Below are 18,269 nucleotides of genomic sequence, written 5' to 3'. Positions count from 1 at the left end.
GTATTTGGGAATCTCAGGGATCAAGGCAAAAATGCCTGAGTTGTTTCATTTTCACGTCACATCTTCATTTCCCAGTCCGCTGAAATTTAAACTGGCTTAAGTTTAATTATTTTTAAATGTTAGAATTTGTTCTAATTGTTCTACTTGTACCTATGTTGTTTAATAAATGGACCATTTGCATTTATAACATTTTAAATACAGTGCTCTGTTCTTTTGTTAGAAAATATTTTATTAGAAATTTAATCCTCTGTTCTTTTTGTTTGAAAGAAATGATCTGACAGTTGCATCTTTCAGACCAGTCAGCTCTTGGCTTGTCACAGCTGGATCATTTTTAAACATATAAACAGACAGACATATCTACAAAACATTAAAAATAAACTTCTGTTTCATCTGATGGTCTTAACACCAGCAATATTTCTCTTTCTTAAATGCAGAAGAGACTTTTGGCCCGAAATAAAAGCAAAAATAATCCATTGCTACTAAAAAAAAGAGCAAAAATATGCTCCAAACACAGCAGTTGGTAATGACACAATGCTAATTATTTAATTGTTACTCTGTTGTCTCTTAGTGAAGAATTTCCACAATAAAAACAAAATTTTGAAGCTTCATTTGGGACAAGAAAATTCCAAACCAGTCCTGGCTGAGCATGCAGACAATCTGGGATTAGCCAGGAGCAGTTGGAGAATATATTGGGTAACTGAGGATAATTGAGAGCTGCATGTTTGAGAGGAAACAGCTTTTAACAGATTAAGGCTGTAAAAATAACAACAAACAGATGGGTTTCTTAGGGTGCTTCCATTTCTTTAACTCAGCAAATTATGAATTAAGTCACCATATGAAATGTGATTAGAGCACACAGCGAGGGAATTTGGGCCAAAACCTGCTGGAAAACAGGCTGGATAAAGGAATAAAAACCCAACCACCCTGTGATGATGTGGAATTGTTTTATCCCATTTATTGGGTGTTTGTTTTATGGGGGCTCCCAATTTAATATGGGGAAAAGTGATTCCAATTCTGCCCTTCCTCGTGGAGAAGGGACCTGGCCTTGCTTTAAACCCTCCTGAAAGGCAGGAACCTCCCCTCCATTGTTGAAACATGCCCTTGGATTCACAGCTGGAAGTTCAGGACATTTTAGGGAATATTTAGACAACCACCCTGTGATGATGTGGAATTGCTTTATCCCATTTATTTGGTCTCTTTTTAACAGGAGCTCCCAATTTATTATGAGGAAAAGTGATTCCAATTTTGCCCTTCCTCATGGCCTTGCTTCAAACCCTCCTGAGGGGCAGGCACCTGTTGAATCAGCCCCTTGGATTCACAGCTGGAAGTTCAGGACATTATAGGGAATATTCAGACAACCAGCCTGTGATGGTGTGGACTTGCTTTATCCCATTTATTTGGTCTCTTTTTAATGGGAGCTCCCAATTTAATATGAGGAAAAGTGATTCCAATTCTGCCCTTCCTCGTGGAGAAGGGACCTGGCCTTGCTTTAAACCCTCCTGATGAGCATTTTTGGGGAATACTGAGACAAACCCAACCACCCTGTGACGATGTGGAGTTGCTTTATCCCATTTATTTGGTCTCTGTTTTATAGGAGGCTCCCGATTTAATTTTGAGCAAAGCAATCCCAATTCTGCCCTTCCTCATGGAGAAGGGACCTGGCCTTGCTTCAAACCCTCCTGAGGAGCAGGAACTCCCCTCCTCTGTGAATCAGCCCTTGGACTCACAGCTGGAAGTTCAGGACACTTTGGGGGATATTGAGAAATATTAAGAATATTTTGGGAAGCCCTGGTGGAAGAAGCATTGTCCAACACAGGAACTCGGGTCAGGCTGCAGGAGGAATGTTTTCCATGACATTTTTGTCACTTACAGCATCCAATTCCAGCTTCTGAACAGAACCTTCCTCTTCCTCAACCTCTTTTCCCTCTCCTTTGGGCACTGCCAGGCTGGGAAATGCTTCCATGTTCTTCTTTCCTACTTTTATTTTTTTAAACCAAACTGTAACACTCTGAAGCATTTCTGCTCAGGGCACCTCAACTTGTTGTTCCTGCTCAAAAGTGATAATCCCCCCTTAATCCAAACCTCAAGTGCCTGTTTTAATGAAACCTTCAGATGAATATCAAAGAGCTATTTACTCGTATCTAATATTTTAATTAGATTATATTCTCAATTTAACCCATTAAAGCCCCTTTGATGAGCTCCATGTTCAGTGTTTAGCCCCAGATGCTGGAGGTAATGAATATTGGACCTTTGATTTAATGAGAACTTCTGCCTTTCCAGCCTGACTCCCTTTGTATCCCCCTTTTTTTTTTTGCTTTTCTGCCCTATAGAATTCATTTAATTGAAGAAGTCTCTTATCACCACACATTAAGGAACCTAAATTAGCATCCCTTTTCTGATGAGAAAATGCAAGCAGACATTTTCTCTTTGATCTGAGGGCTGAGTTGAAGTAGGCAACAGCCCCCTGAAAATGAGCTGATGGCTGCATTATTTGGCTGCCATGCAGATGTGTCCATGTGGTGCAAAATGCTTAATGTCTTAATTGATCGTCTTCCTCCCTGGCTGGCATCCTTCTCCCAGAAATTAGGGGAGAAATCTGTTCATTTGGGTTTTTTGTTTTACTAAAACAATGAATTTTTAGGAAATATTTAAGTATTAAACCTGTGAGAAATTTGGATATGATACTGCATCTGGAAGAGCACATTTTTTATATATTTTATTATTATTTTAATAACCACTTATTATTTTTTTTTATAAACACTGATGATGGTCATCTCACAAACCATTTAGGAAATCTGTTTGTCCTGGTGTTTTGGGTGTTTTAAATCCCACAAAGTGACATTTTTACATGGAATGAAAATCTTTTAACCTACCTCAATACAAATTCAGACTTTCCCTGCATTTCACAGATATGGCACAAAAGAAAAAAATACCAATGAGCATCCACCTCAAAAGTGGCCAAAATTTAATGTATTTCAGATTAGAAAGGCAAAATTTAATGTATTTCAGATTAGAAAGTCAAAGGCCAAAATTTAATGTATTTCAGATTAGAAAAGCAAAATATTTAAATCAAATCAGCCCCAGCAGAGCCAGCAGGATGCACAAAACCAGAGAATCCCAGTCTGGGGCAGCACCTGCAGTGGTTCCAGGAATGGTTTCTGGAATGGTTTCAGGAATGGTTTCAGTGGTTTCTGGAATGGTTTCAGGAATGGTTTCAGTGGTTTCAGGAATGGTTTCAGTGGTTTCAGGAATGGTTTCAGGAATGGTTTCGGTGGTTTCAGGAATGGTTTCAGGAATGGTTTCAGGAATGGTTTCAGTGGTTTCCTGCAGTGGTATCAGGAATGGCTGAAATGTGAGCACTCGTCCATGCCACCACCAAGCTGTGTGATAAAACCTTAAAACCAACTTTTTCCTTGAAGAAATGCACCCTGCCAGGGAGAACAGCCACTGTGGGTCAGGATCACACATTTGCACCCTCCTGCCTTCCCAGGGGTTAATGCTGGGAGCAGCTGTGCCCAGCCCTGCAGGGCACCACCAGTGGCTCACCCAAGCTCTAGAAACAAGATAATCCAGGAAACAAGAAATCTAGAAAAAAGATAATCCAGGAAACAATAAATCTAGAAACAATATTGATCCAAGAAACAAAATATCTGGTAACGAGATGAAGCCAAGAAACAAGAAGTCTAGAAACAAGATAAACCCAAGAAACAAGAAATCTAGAAACCAACCCAAGAAATAAGAAATCTAGAAACAAGATAAACCCAAGAAACAAAAAATCTGGTAACAAGATGAATCCAAGAAACAAGAAATTTAGAAATAAATCCAAGAAACAATAAATCTAGAAACAAGGTAAACCCAAGAAACAAGACATTTAGAAGCAAGATAAATCCAAGCAACAAGAAATCTAGAAACAATATTAATACAAGAAACAAAAAATCTGGTAGCGAGATGAGTCCAAGAAACAAGAAGTCTAAAAACAAGATAAATCCAAGAAACAAGAAATCTGGTAACAAGATGAATCCAAGAAACAAGAGATTTAGAAACAAATCCAAGAAACAAGAAAATTAGAAACAAGGTAAACCCAAGAAATTCAGAAACAAGACAAATCCAAGCAACAAAAAAATCTAGAAACAAGATAAATACAAGAAGCAAAAAATGTGGTAACAAGATGAATCCAATAAAGAAGAAATTTAGAAACAATATAAATCCAAGAAACAGGAAATCTAGAAACCAACCCAAGTAACAAGAAATCTAGAAACAAGGTAACCCCAAGACCAAAATCAGCAGCTTTTGAAGCCAGGACCATCCAAGCAGGAGTTTGCAGTTGGTTGGGGTGGTGCTGTTTGTTGTTGAGTCTAGAAGAGAGGAAAAGCTCCTCAGGACATCAGTGATAAAAAAATGCTCTGAATCCAGCAGGCAACAGAGAGAAGTGAGGAGAGGAATCACAAAAAGAGGTTTACATCATGCCCAGGTTGTTGCTGGGATTGGCCATGGGTTATTTACACCTTCCCCAGCTCCTCCATGTGTGTGCAACAGTGAGAAATTCAAATTATTTGCTCTATAAATGCCCTTTGAACCTATATCTGAGCTGCTTTTATGAAGCTCTGGCCACAGAATTAAAAAATTGGGGTTGGAACAGCTTTCCAAACCCATAAAAGTTCAAAATGTTTAAGGCAGCAAGCAGGAAAGTGCTCAAAATCAAAACAGAAAACAAAGGTTCATGGCAGGGTTTTATGGATTGGGGTTTGATTTTCTATAATGAAAACAACAACAACAAAAAAGCATTAGCCACTTGTGTCTTAAATTAATCACCAGAACACGATTTCATTTCAGAAAAACTTACTGAAGAATTTTGATGAAAATCAGTCTTGAAAAATAGGAAATCCACTGACATTTCCTGGTTCCAGCAATTATTTCCTGTGAGTCACTTCCACTCCAGCATTCCCCACATGAACACATTAAATGTTTTGGTTTTTTAAGAAGAGAGAGAGCAGCTCTAAATCTCTTCCCTACTCCTCAAGTTTCTTGGGGAAGAGCAGGGAAAAGTCGGCTTCTTGGAATAAGTCAGGATCCAATAATAATTAATTTCATTTATTCCAAGTGAAAAATTCTCTGAATAAAACCTCATTTCATTTATTCCAAGTGAAGAAATCTCTGAATATTTATATTTTTATTTCACATTTCTATCAAGTGAATTGTATCATTTATATCGAGTGAGATACCAAATTATTTCTCATTTATATCAAGTGAAAAATTCTCTGAATAAAACCTCATTTCATTTATTCCAAGTGAAAAAATCTCTGCCAGAAACAAAAACCGCCTGCCCAGCCCTTCCTTTTCCCCAGAACCATCTCAATTTTCCAATAACCTGTTCCCAAACGTTGCCCAGACTCTCTGGAAATGACATTTTTCCATGTCCAGCGGGGCAGGAGCTGGCTGCTGACACAGGGGATTTCTCTGGCAGTGAGTGTTTCCTTCAGCTCTCTCAATTTCAGGTGTTTTTGCACCAAACTTTGTGGGATAAGCAGATTCCCAAATCTTCCTGTTCCCTGCAAGGCTCTGATGTCCCGCTGGGATGGGGACATCCCTGGGAATGGGAATATTCCCACTCTGCCTGTGTGGGACCGCTTTTTAATCTGATTTTTAGCTTTAATTGGCAGCCAAGGTGCCTAAAACCGCCCTGAGGTGAAGATGGTTGCGGGGTTTGTTTTATTGATGGGCAGAAATATTTTGGGAAGGGAGTTCCAGGAGTGGCAGGGGAGCAACAGCAGAAGTTTGAGAGGTTTTTGAGTCGTGTTTTGACCTTTTCCTCATAGATCTTGCACCTCAGGGCAGAGCCAGGCCAGCCCCGAGCCGTTCCCGACCCAGGAACAGCAGCGGCAGACGCGGCCAAAAAAAAATATCCCATAAATATCATGTGGATCCCATAAACATCATATAGATCCCATAAATATCACGTGGAGCTGATGTTAATTTTAATAATTCCCATTGAAACGCGTGCTGGGGGGGAGAATGACAATAATCACAGAGCAAAATACACAGGAACAGTGTGAAAATTCCAGGTTTTTTAATTCCCATCGCTTCCCTGCCCACGGGAATTGGGAGAAGGGGAGAAACCGGAGTGGGAGCGGCATTTCCAGCCGGTTCTGCTTCAAACCCCGCCGACCAAAGTGGTTGCTTTAAAAATGCTAATTTTTCGGGAGATTGGTGGCATTTTGTTAGTAGAAATAATTGTCCTGAAAGGATTTATTAAAAGCAAGCAGCTTTTCCTGGAAAGGTGGATGGGTATTGGGGGTTTTCCTCTACACAGTGTGTGATCTTTATTTTACATGTAAAAAACTAGAAAGGCAGACTGACAAAAAAAAAAAGGAAGCGAACACACACATTTCAATCGTCTATATTTTATATATTAAACAGGAAAATTAAACTTTTTCCCCTCACAAAACGACATGTCCCATCATCCAAAATGCCCTGAAAGTGCTAAGAACGCCAGACAACCCAATGAAATTCCCGCGACAAAAACCCCCAAAAAAATAAGGAAATAAATTAAATAACCTAAGGAGACACCGCCACGCCGCCGTGGTGCTGCTGCAGCAGGGGATTCTGAGCCAGCACAGCCCCTGCTCCAGGCTTTTCCCGGCGAAATTCCCAATCCCAACATCACCCCGGAGATGCTGAACCTCCGCCGCGCTCCCGGCGCATTTCCCAGCCAGCAGCTCAGCCCAAAACCAAACCTAAACGATAAAAAAAAAATCTGAATTTACCTGGAAATGAACCCCATTTCCCTGGCAGGGAGGTAAAGGCAAAGCGAGCGCGGCCGGGGCTGCTCCAGCTGAGCGCGACACGGGGCGCACGGAGGCGGGAGCCGAACGCGGGACCCGCTCCGGGGCTGTTTCAGAGAAAAAGGGAATTATCCGGCATCCACACCTGGAAGCCGGGCAGGAATCAGGCTGCCGACACTTCTCCAAGTTGTAGAAAATCCCTTTTTTCTGGCTGGGAGCGCCGTTTGCTCCGTGCAGCCGTGGCAAAATCGAATTATTGGTGATGCTCCCCCTTCACTTCCCCAGAGCGGAATGAAATAAACGGGAATTTTTGCCTTACCTGTTTCTTCGGAGGGTTTTTCTTACAAATATTTTTATTTATGCACGTCTTGGAAGCTCTGCCCGACCTCCCGCGCTGGGGATGGAGACTGCGAGCGTGGGAAGAGCGGCGAGGATTTAGGGATTCGGGGAATAAAGGGTGAAATTTGCCCTGCCTGCCGCTCCCAGGAACCACAAGACGCTGCCACGAGTATACATTTATTTTACACCCGAGGAAAGTTCGGGGAGCGAGGAAAACTCCGACACTTCGGAGGGAAGGGGGAAGCTAAAACAAACTCGGCTCGTTTCACTCCCCCCGCCCCAGATTTCCGAGCCAAGCCCAGCTTTGGGGTGATGCTGGGGGGCACCGGCGGCACCGCGGGGTCCCGGCCCCCTCGGGGGCATCGCCACCTTCGCCCCGGGGAGGGGAGGGGGCTCCCCTCGCATCCACACCCCCTTCCCGAGCCGTGCCCCCCTTCCCGAGCCGTTCGGGGGCGACCTGCGGGGCCAGGTGGGCAAGGAGAGGCAGGAGAGCCCCGGCTGTCCTAGAGGCTGTGGGGGCACATGTCCCCCTCCTCCAGGATGTCCACCTCGTCCTCGGGGTCCTGCAGCAGGAAGGGGCCGGGGGGGCCCTTGCGGGGCTCGGCTCCGGCCGGTTCGGGCAGCTCGGGCTCGGGGGAGCTCTGCTCCCGGCTCTCCTCCCCGCCCGCCTGCTTCGGGTCGTCCTGCGTCTTCCGCAGCTGCTTTTTGTGCTTCATGCGGCGGTTCTGGAACCAGGTTTTCACCTGGGGAAAGGAGGGGAAGTGGGAGAAAGATTGGGGGCAAAAAAAAGGGGGGAAATGGTAAAAATTAAAGGGAGAAGAGCGCTGGGTGTGATGGATGTGGGGATGCTGGAGGGGATGCGGGGATGCTGGAAGTGATGCGGGGGTGCTGAGAGGGTGGGATGTGGGGATTCAGAGGGGATGTGATGTGGGGGATGCTGGAGGGGATGCGGGATGCTGCACGGAGTGCTGGGATGCTGGAAGTGATCCGGGGAATGCGGAAAGGATGGGATGTGAGGATGCTCCTCGGGATGTGGGGATGCTCTTTGGGATGTGGGGATGCTCTTTGGAATTTGAGGGATGCTCCTCGGGATGGGGAGATGCTCTTCGAGATGTGGGGATGCTCTTTGGGATGTGGGGATGTTCTTTGTGGTTTGAGGGATGCTCTTCAGGATTTGGGGGATGCTCCCAGGGATGCGGGCGATGCTGGACCCATGGGATGAGGGCTGGGCACAGGTGCCAGAGCCAGTCCCCGCTCCCCGTACCTGCGTCTCGGAGAGGCTGAGGGCCGTGGCCAGCTCCACCCGCTCGGGCGTGGAGAGGTACCGCTGGATCTCAAACCTCTTCTCCAGACCCGAGAGCTGCGAGTCGGAGAACACGGTGCGGGCTTTGCGGCGGCGGCAGTGCTTCCCGGGCAGCTCGGCGTGAGCGTGGTGCTGGAAAAGCGCTGGCACCGGCATTCCTGGGGGGACACAGGGCGGAGACCCGCGCTGCGGTCGGCCAAGGAGCCGGGACCCCCAGGAATGCCGGACTTTTCCTGCTCGGGGTGGCCTCTCCCTCCGCCTCTTTGGGTTTTGTTTTTTTGGGGTTTTTTTTGTGGTTTTTTCGTTTGTTTCGTTTTTGAGGTCGATGGATTGGTTTGGGTTTGGGGGTTTTGTTGTGCTGAAAACGGGGGGATTTTCCAAGAGCCCACCCCGGGGAAGGTGAAGCCACCGGAGGGGACTCGAGGCTGGAGCGGCCACCTGAACCCTCCCGGCGAGGAAACCACAACGAAACGGGCATGAAAAAAACGGAGGGAGCCCTGGAAAAGACTGGGAAGGGGGAAGCTATCCTTCACGGCCCCGCTGACACACAGCTTGGGAAACTTTGGAGGTTTTCTCCTTGCAGAAAAGGAACGGGCCCGGGCAGAGCCGCAGGATGCGGGAGAGGAGCGGAAAAGCGGAGCCCGCTTGGACAACGAGAGGGAAAAGCGAGGTTATCGCTCCCAAAATAAAAGCGATTAAAAACAAAAAAAATAATTAAAAGAAAAAAAGAGGGAAAGCCTCAAGGTTTCGGGCATCCACTAACGAAGTGGCTGCCGCGGGGCGAGCGGCTCCTGCCCTGGGGGATGCAGGGATGTAAAAGATGCCTGGCCGCCCCAGAGCGGCTCTTTCACCCTTGTCCCCACCCCAGTCCTCGCCTGGACGCCCCGAACCCGGCAGGTGCTGCCTCACTTACCCGAGGTGGTGAGGAAATAGGGGTGGTGGTGGTGATGCTCCGGCTTGTGCAGGGCGGGGTGCGGGTGAGGCGCCAGCAGGGTCGGGGTGGGCATCAGGGGGTACCCATAGTCCAAGAGGGGCACGCGCGAGGCCAGGGAGCCGGGGAAGTGCTCGGGGGGCACCTCCCGCAGGGGTTTGGGCTTGTGCAGCAGGATGTCCTCGATGAAGAAGGAGGTGGGCCGGCCCGTGGAGACGGGGAGCACGGGCGAGGTGAAGTTGAGGTTCATGGCAGCTCGGGCCCCCTCGGGCAGCGGGCAAGGGACGGAGCCGCGCCGAGCTGCGGGAGCGGAGAGAGGGGGCTGCACCGCGGGCCGGCAGGGAAGAAATTAAAATAACGATGTAAATAAATATTGTTTTAAATCCTCAGTCAAAATAAATAGAGATAATAATTTTTTTAAAAAAATGAATCCCCCAGGCAGAAGGAAGCTGGCGGAGCCGGGGGAGGCGAGGCGGGCGCGTCGGGGATGCGCGGGGCGCTGCGCGCCTTTGAGGCGCGCTGGGAAGGGGGATGCGCGCTGAGCCAATGGCGAGCGGGGGGGGGACGGGCCTGCCGGGCCACCCAAACCACCCCGGGGGCGAGGAGGGGGCGAGGAGGGGGCGAGGAGCCGCTCCGCAGCCTCCCCCGCGCAGCGCTCCGCACCAGCGCGCTCAGCCCCGCTCCGAGCGCGGCGCTTGGGGCGTCTCCACCAACACGGGGGGGGAATCTCCTTTATTTATTTATTTATTTCCTTTTTAAAATAAATAAATAAAGAGCAAAACTTGGGGGAAAATAAACCAGCGGCTCTTTCCCACGCTCCGCTCCCAACCTGTCCCCGCGCACGCAGCTTCTCCCGTCGCTCTCAGCTCTCATCCCACCACGGTTTTGTTCCCATCCCTTGCGCCAACACTTTTTTTTTTTTTGGGTCTTTCCTCTGTTTTTCTTTCTTTTTTTTTTTTTTTTTTTTTTTTTTCTTTTGCCTTTCCTCTCCCCTCTAATCTGCACCATTCATTTCCCCGGAGTCAATTTGCTCAAATGAGGGTGATACACCACATCATAGCCGAGATAATTTCGGTTCGCATCTCGGAAAATTGCTCTAATTATTGATGTTAAACTCAGGGAAATTAAAAGAAGGCGCTTCTCCTTCATCTCCTGATTTTAAGCTCTAATTTGTTGAAATCGAGTTGTCATCACAATTCCAATCACTCCCGTTAATAGTAAAAGTGTTCTAATAGAGGCAGAATTCGCACAACCCATGCTATTAGATAATTAAGAAAGATGTTAGAAAGACAAGTGCTAATCCTTGGGCACACGGACAGCGTTTCCATCTGATCCAGCAGGTAGAACAAATTAATTACCCGAATCAATTAGTCCTAAAAGTACAGTTCTCAGGCAAGTGCAAGCCATGCCTTCCATATGGATGAGCTGGTAAATGGTAAATAGATGAGGAAAAAAGCTGTGAAAGAATAGAAACGGCGAGCGCCGGCCTTTAATGAGTGCGCGGCTCGCGAGTTCCGCAGCGGCGCCGGCTCTGCCGGGCACAGCCACGGGCTGGGACAGCGGTGCCGCCTTCAGCAGCTGCCAAAATTCGGGAGGGGGCGGCCGGAGAGCTCCCGGTGCCAGCGGGAACCCCCCGGGAGCGTTTTGTGCCCCGCTGGAGCCACACCCACACTTTGTTTTGTGCCGGAGTGCCCGCGCACAGGCAGCGCTCACACAGCCCAGCGGCGTGTGTTTATGGATATTAAATATATACGCGGTCCTGCTTGTGTTTTATACGTTACATTTGTGTTTATATCGCGTGTTATATTCTTATGTGTAATATGATTTTTTTATCTTTTGAAATATTTATACGTATTTATACACGGATCCTTTCCTGCAGAGTACGGATCAGCTATCCTGATGTAGGAAAGCAGGAGGAGCCCCCAGGACCGGGGGAAAAACTCCTCTCCCTCTTTTCCCCAGGAAAAATAAATAAAAAAACTCTCCTCTCCTCTCCTCTCCTCTCCTCTCCTCTCCTCTCCTCTCCTCTCCCTCTTTTCCCCCAGGAAAAAATAGATAAATAAATTACTAGATATAAAAATAAATAGATAAATGCAATAATCCTGTTGCAGTGGCCCGTCCTGAAATGACCATTAGGATTTTTTTGGCTGAAGGATTTTAAAATCCAACTTTCTGTGCTGGAGCAATCGAGTCGATGAATTCAGGGTGATGTAACGGGGCTAATGCCCCCTGTTAATGAGGAGTGCCTAAGCTGCTTGAGGAGCCATTTCATCAGCTGCGATTGCCCTGCCGGGGGGGCCGGGGCTTCACCCGGCTCCTGGGGGGGTAAATTTGGGTATTTAAAGCGGAGCTGAAAGATTAAAGCTGTGTCACAGCAGCCAGGTTGGTCACAGCTCCAGGGCTCGGAACATGGACAGGGCTGATTTTTGGAGTTCCTCGTGATTTCGGGCACAGCTGAATGAGGCAGAGCAGGAAAGGGGCTGTGTCTTGGTGTTCGTTTGCAGCAAAACTCGTCCCCAAATTGTGCAGTGGCACTTCAGGCACGCAGCCTCTCCCTGCTGCTGTTTGGGGCAAGAAGCAGAGGGGACAAACCCCAACAAAACTTCTGTCTGTGGAGAAGGGACAGGACGGCAGCCCCAGGATGGGAGATCTCCCCTGCAGTGCTCACATCCAGGGATTTTTTAAAAATGTAACATTTCACAGCTCTTTGTGACAGAAATGAGGTTCCAGGTATGGCTGGTCCTCTCTGCCCCAAAAGTCTTTTCCCTGTTTTCCCCCATTTTCCTGTTCTGCAGGTCCCTGGGGTGATGGGGACCCAGCAGAGTGGATTTCATCCAGGGACCCCCAAACACGCCAAGGAGAGCCCCTGGACCCTGGATTAGCCCTTTGCCAGGCTGGACAGACACACGGACACAAACAGAGGCTTTTCCCTACACACCCCATCCCATTTCTGCCAAACTCCGGGAGAACAGACCCTGGGGAGGTGTCCCAGCAGGAACTGCCCCAGCCTGCAGGGCTGGGACACACCCAGGAGGGAAAAGCAGAGGGAGCAGGAGCAGGATTGGGATCGGGATTGGAATCGGGATCAGGATCAGGGGCAGAATCAGGATCAGGATCATGATCAGGATCAGGATGGGACCAGGATTAGGAGCAGGATCAGGATTGGGAGCAGGAGCAGGATCAGGGGCAGGACCAGAATCAGGATTAGGGTCAGGATCAGGATCAAGATTGGAATCAGGACCAGGATCAGGGGCAGAATCAGGATCGGGATCAGGACCAGGATCAGGATCAGGATCAGGATCAAGATCAGGATCAGGATCAGGATCAGGATCAGGACTGGGATCAGGATCAGGATCAGGATCAGGATGGGACCAGGATTAGGAGCAGGATCAGGATTGGGAGCAGGAGCAGGATCAGGGGCAGGACCAGAATCAGGATTAGGGTCAGGATCAGGATCAGGATCAGAATCAGGATCAGGGGAAAGCAGGGAGAAGCTACAGATTGGGCTGTTTCACTCACTGGGTGTTTCCCTCCCCATCTGGGAGGGACCAGAGGGGAGGAGCAGAATTGTCCCTTTTTCCATCCCCCCTAAACTCCTTGGGGGACTCTGTGAAGCCCAGCCTGGCACCCAAAACAACTCAGACCTCCTGATTTTTATCTAACCACAGCCACACTGCTGTGGAGCTTGTCTCTTGCTCCTTCAATAAAATAAAACTGATTTTTAAGGGTTCCAAGAGGTTTATAAACTTGCTGGAAGTGATGCACCCCCAGTTTCTGATTTAATAACACACGTGCTTTGCTTAGATAAACACTCGCACACTTAAGATCATTTGGAGAATTTTACCCAGGAAAACAGAAATGTATTTGACTTAAAACCTCGGGGGTCATTTCAAAGGTCAGCACGTCTGCATTGATGCTGGCAGCTTTATTTCAGTGTGCTGCATTAGGGATAAATTTGGTGTGGTTTAAAAATACAGGCACTTACCTTGCCGTGCCTCTTGAAGAGGTGAGGTAGCTCTGGAGCCCGGCCTTTTCATGCCTTTCAAGACCAATCCACTCCAAAAGGAAGGGTTAAATTAAAAACAGACAGCCTTGATAGGCTCCAAATGGGAGCCTGGCTGCAGCAGAGAGGGCTGAAGAGCCCGGGCTGAGTAGCCACACATGTAACACCGAGAGAGGGCTTTTGAGCACAAAGCTTGGCTTAATGGAGAATGTTCCTTGCTTGATGCTTCAGCCTCAGCCGCTTCCCGTTCCCGAGTGCCTCTGCTGCTGGGGAGAGGCAAAAGCACTCCTGGCTTGCCCCAGCCCCTCTCCCCATCCCCATCCTGTCAGCCTTTGCCCAAATCTGCCTTTTCTCCTCAAGCTCAGGCTCAGCTGGCGCCCTGTGGAGTGGGGTGGATGCTGGTGATGAGGGGTTTTATCAGTCCAGCTCAGCTGAGATAAAGTGGGAACCCCTGGAGCACCAGGCTGGGATTGCACTGGAAATTTTCTGCCATTTCAGCATTGCCACAGAGGAACAGGAGCTGAACTCCTCGTGGGTCCCTTCCAGCTTGGGATATTGGGAATATTTCTGCTGGAAAGCCTCTGCTGTGCCCTCCAGGAGAGCTCAGAGGATGGGTTTGATGTTGTCCCAGGGCTGAGGGAGGGGAAATGAAGCTTCAAAGAGGAGTTTGCCTCCTAACGAGGGTTGGTGGTGGGGGAAGATCCATCCAAGTTTTCCAAGGCTCACAATTCATCCCTTGGCTCCTGCTGCCTCAAACCTTGTCACTGCCCAGCCTGGCACTGTCCTTCATCTGTGCTGAGAGGAAGAAAGGCCAGAATGGGAACTAGAGGGGAAATCAGCCTGGTGATTTATCCCCAGACAGTAAACACTCAGGTTAAAAGCCAGCTCTGTGTAATTCTGAGAAAATCACTGAACCTCCCCAGAAAAGCACAATAATTCCAGGGCTAAAGTGCCCAGGGAAAAGCACAGGGGCATGGAAGTGCTGCTGATGGGAGGAGGTTTTGAGACAGAAAGGCACTTTTGAGGCTTCCATCCCACCAAGAACTGCAGGAATCTTGGGATAAAAAGGGATAAAAATTGAAAGTGTAAAAAGATTATAGTTTCCTTACACAGCTCCCAAACTCAGCTATCCATGGGTGGGCTCAGCAGTTTCATTCCCAAATCCGGAATTTTATCTCTGTACTGAGAATTTGCCTCACTATCTGATAACCATGAGCATTTCCTCAAGGCAGAGAATACAAGCAGTAACACTGGCAGGTCTGATCCAAACACTTCCCTTAAAAGTGACACTTATTAATTGAGACCTTCTTCATTCCCTAATGGTTGTTTTCAGCTTCAGCAGGGTGTTTTCCAAAAACCAACAAGACAGAAAGAGAAAGAAAGAAAGAGAAAGAAAGAAAAATAATCTTTCTTTTTCTTTCTTTCTTTCTTTTTCTTTCTTTCTTTCTTTCTTTCTTTCTTTCTTTCTTTCTTTCTTCTCTCTTTCTTTCTTCCTTCTCTCTTTTTCTCTTTCTCTCGCTTTCCCCTTCTCTTTCTTTTCCTTTCTCTTCACAATGAATCAGAAACCAGGAGAGAGGCTCAGAACTTTCCCTGGGACCCGCTTTCAGTTATTCCCCTCTTCATCTGGCTCCCTCTCAGTTCCTGCCCGTGCTCCCAACCCTTGGGCACCCCTGACTCCCTCGGGGCAGGGGTGATTATTTCACCCAGGACCATCTGTACTTTGGGATCTGGGCTAATCCTCTGCTCTGCAAAAAATCCATTCCTGCTGCTGTGCCCCTGCTTTGTTGTTGCCTTTAGCACATTAATGCTCTGTGGTTTGCTTTCATTCCAGCTGTGGAACGATCAGCTGCACAACTGCACCTTTTGATTCACCCTTTTTGGCACTAATGGCTCAGCACCTCCCTTGTTCCCTGATTTTGTGGTGTATGAGCCACGTTCATCCTTGCTTTTAACCTCTGGGGTGGGATAATCCTCCTTTTCCCTTTCTTGCCCATCCAGCCTTGATTTTACTCCCATTGTTTTCCTCCTGTTCTCTGTGGCTTCCCTCTGATTATTTGCCACACTCTGCTGCTCTGTGGAAAACCTCTCGCGCCTTTCCCACTCAGAAAAACCCCTGGAATAAATAAATAATCCCAATCTGGAAAACTTCTTGTGCCTTTCCCACTCAGAAAAACCCCTGGAATAAATAAATAATCCCAATCTGGAAAACATCTCGTGCTTTCCCACTCAGAGAAACCCTTGGAAAAAAGACATAATCCCAGTCTGGAAAACCTCTCGTGCCTTTCCCACTCAGAGAAACCCTTGGAATAAAGAAATAATCCCAATCTGGAGGAAGCGAGGAGTTCACTTCTATAAAACCCACCAGAGCACAAAAACCTGAATGTTTTTTGTGAAAATGAAACCACCAATACTTTGAGCCCTTTTTGATTTCATTTTTTTTTTGCTTTCCAGCTTTAAAATATCTCCTTGTGAAGCCTCAAAAGCAAAAATCTGCACTCCAAGGTCAGGGGGAGCTGTTGGGAGCATCCAGGCTGACCCCAAACCCAGCTCTGTGTTAGACACCCAGAAAACTTCCAACCTGTGGCATAACAAAACCACTTTTCTAAGCATTTGGATTGTATTTGATGCATCAGAATGAATGCAGAGGGGGAAGGAGTGGTGATAAACTGGGGCATGAGCACGTGTATCTCCAGATCTCTGCTCAGCTCCCGTTTCTGGGTTTGTATTTTGGGCCTTTCTGTGGTTATTCACAAACTCTGCACTCACATTTTCTACCCTCCATTCAGGCTGCAGTTAAAAGGTCAGTTCTAGTGGGAAGTGGGTTTTATAAATCACTTAAGACAAGCCCCAGTGCACTTGGCTTGGTTTTGGCACCCAGTTTAAGCGCACCAATTTCTCCATCACCTTCTGCACACCAAAGCCACCACTCCCACCTGAGGTGCTCCCGTGTGACACAATTCCTCATTAAAAGAATCGTCCTTTATTGCAGCACAATTAAACCTCGTTTTCTTTCATGTTTGCCCCAAACAGATTGCAAAACCGGTTTACAACCAAAAAAAAAAAAAAAAAAAAAGAAGGGGGAAAAAAAAAATCACCTTTTTGATGATCAAAGGGAGAGATTGGTTCCATTACTTGCATTAGGCAGAGTTGGCTGTGCTGTGGCCTTCAGAATAAAGGCAGAAATGTACTTTAGAGAGATCTGAGTAACACACTTTGCTCAAAACATTTCTGTATCATCTGCCTTCTTGACTCTTTCAGCTTCCTCTGTATCTGTGCACTTTATTTTAAGCACTCCAGAAGTGGATGACAGGTCTGGGGGGGAAAGGGGAGGAAAAAAAAAAAAGGAAAAAAAAAGAGAGAGAATCAAGTCAGCAGCTCACAAATGCATCTTCAAATAATGCTTTAAAAGTGGAAATTGCATTTTGAAATGGCATTTTGGCCATTGCCAAGGGTGAGGAATTTGGAGTGAGGGAATGGTGTCTAATGTTCAAAACACTTCCTCACATTGGTCAGTATGAATTTTAATACAATGTTAATTTTAAAATCAATTTTAAATTTAATATTAATTTTAAAGGGAAATGTTAAAATGCCCATTAAAACAAGGAGTGATGCAGGTGGATACCTCTTAACAAATCAATAACAAAACATTTAGATGATTTTTCAAACCCATTCTTTGGATTCAGCCCAGCTATTCCTGATATTTGATTTTAATGTGATTTCCTGCACAAAAAATAACAACAACAAAAAATTATTGCTTGTATGTGCCTCCCTAAATCTCCTCTTCCTAGAAGCCAATTTAAGTCAAATTAATTGGACAATTAGCAGCCTCAAATATACATTTGCCCAAATATTCCTGATGGCAGTGGCTGGGCAGGAGGCTGGAAATGCCTGAAAATCGTTGCAGGGAGTTTGGAATTTCCTTTTGGAGCTGGAGAAATGGGACAGAAAATCCCACAGACCCCAAAAGGTGCTGAGTTCTTACTGATGGGAGGAAATTTGGGGCTTTTAGCTCTCGATTGAACCCCCATCCATCTGGAATTTTTAAGAATGGGGTTCCTAGTTAATAAATAAAAAATGTGTTGTATAATATATATAACTATATATATAATATATCATATAATAGGTGTAATAAATAATGTGTTATATTTATATAATATATATTATATAATGTGTATAATAAATAAATGTGTTGTATAATATATATAAATATATATAAAACCTACAATATGTGCATAATACATAATAAATGTGTAATATATATAACAATATATAATATATAATACAATGTGTATAATAAATGATAAATGTGTTATGTAATATATACAACTATATATATAATACAATGTGTATAATAAATAATAAATGTGTTTTCTGCTCTTCAGAGTTGATGGTGGAGATGCTCAGTGCAGTGAAATCACCACATTAACAATGCAAAAAAAAAAAAAAGAAAATAAAGGGTTTTCTGCCCAATTTTGTTTTCTTTTGAGTTTGGAGGGCCCCAGCCTTGGCCTTTGCAGAAGAGTTTGCCAGTGGTTATTGGGAAATAATGTGGAAAATGAAACCTGCAAGGCCAGGGCCATAAGCTTGGAAAACAGCCAGAAATACGGGAATCAACAAATCATAGAAAATATTCCCCAAAATACGGAGGGATTTTAGGATTTTAGGAGCTTTCTCTCACACTCCCAAATAAAAGCTCAGTGTGTGCATTTCTCCCCAACAGACATCAGCCCTTAAAGCCCCCAATAACTCCAACAATTAAAAAAAAAAAAAAGAGAATTTTCCAGTTTGCATCCTCCAGCAAGCGCAATTTCACTCCCAACACACATTAAATTCATTTAGCCTAGTGCATTTTTAATAGACATTATTCATCTATTACCTTAATGAGCCTGTGGTGAAAGCATATTGCCTCCC

General features: G+C 46.1%; 1 protein-coding gene across 1 annotated transcript; it reads right to left on the bottom strand.

Annotated features, from left to right (window-relative positions):
- Window positions 1–7,624: 7,624 nt before the first annotated feature.
- On the bottom strand, window positions 7,625–9,605 carry BSX (brain specific homeobox). Its single transcript, XM_041480560.1, has 3 exons — window positions 9,338–9,605; window positions 8,386–8,582; window positions 7,625–7,864 (listed from the first exon to the last, which is right to left on the bottom strand). The coding sequence occupies exons 1-3, from the start codon at window positions 9,603–9,605 to the stop codon at window positions 7,625–7,627; spliced, it is 705 nt and encodes a 234-aa protein (XP_041336494.1).
- Window positions 9,606–18,269: the final 8,664 nt, after the last annotated feature.

This window comes from Pyrgilauda ruficollis, unplaced genomic scaffold (genome assembly GCF_017590135.1).
Source record: "Pyrgilauda ruficollis isolate IOZ18807 unplaced genomic scaffold, ASM1759013v1 scaffold52, whole genome shotgun sequence".
In the NCBI taxonomy this organism is placed as follows: Eukaryota; Metazoa; Chordata; class Aves; order Passeriformes; family Passeridae; genus Pyrgilauda; species Pyrgilauda ruficollis.
This window is presented reverse-complemented; position numbering and strand designations above follow the sequence as displayed.

Coding starts and splice junctions, on each gene's coding strand:
- BSX (XM_041480560.1), bottom strand. CDS start 9,605: ATGAACCTCAACTTCACCTCGCCCGTGCTCCCCGTCTCCACGGGCCGG. Junction 8,583..9,337: donor CTATTTCCTCACCACCTCGG/GTAAGTGAGGCA, acceptor GTGTCCCCCCAG/GAATGCCGGTGCCAGCGCTT. Junction 7,865..8,385: donor TCAGCCTCTCCGAGACGCAG/GTACGGGGAGCG, acceptor TCCTTTCCCCAG/GTGAAAACCTGGTTCCAGAA.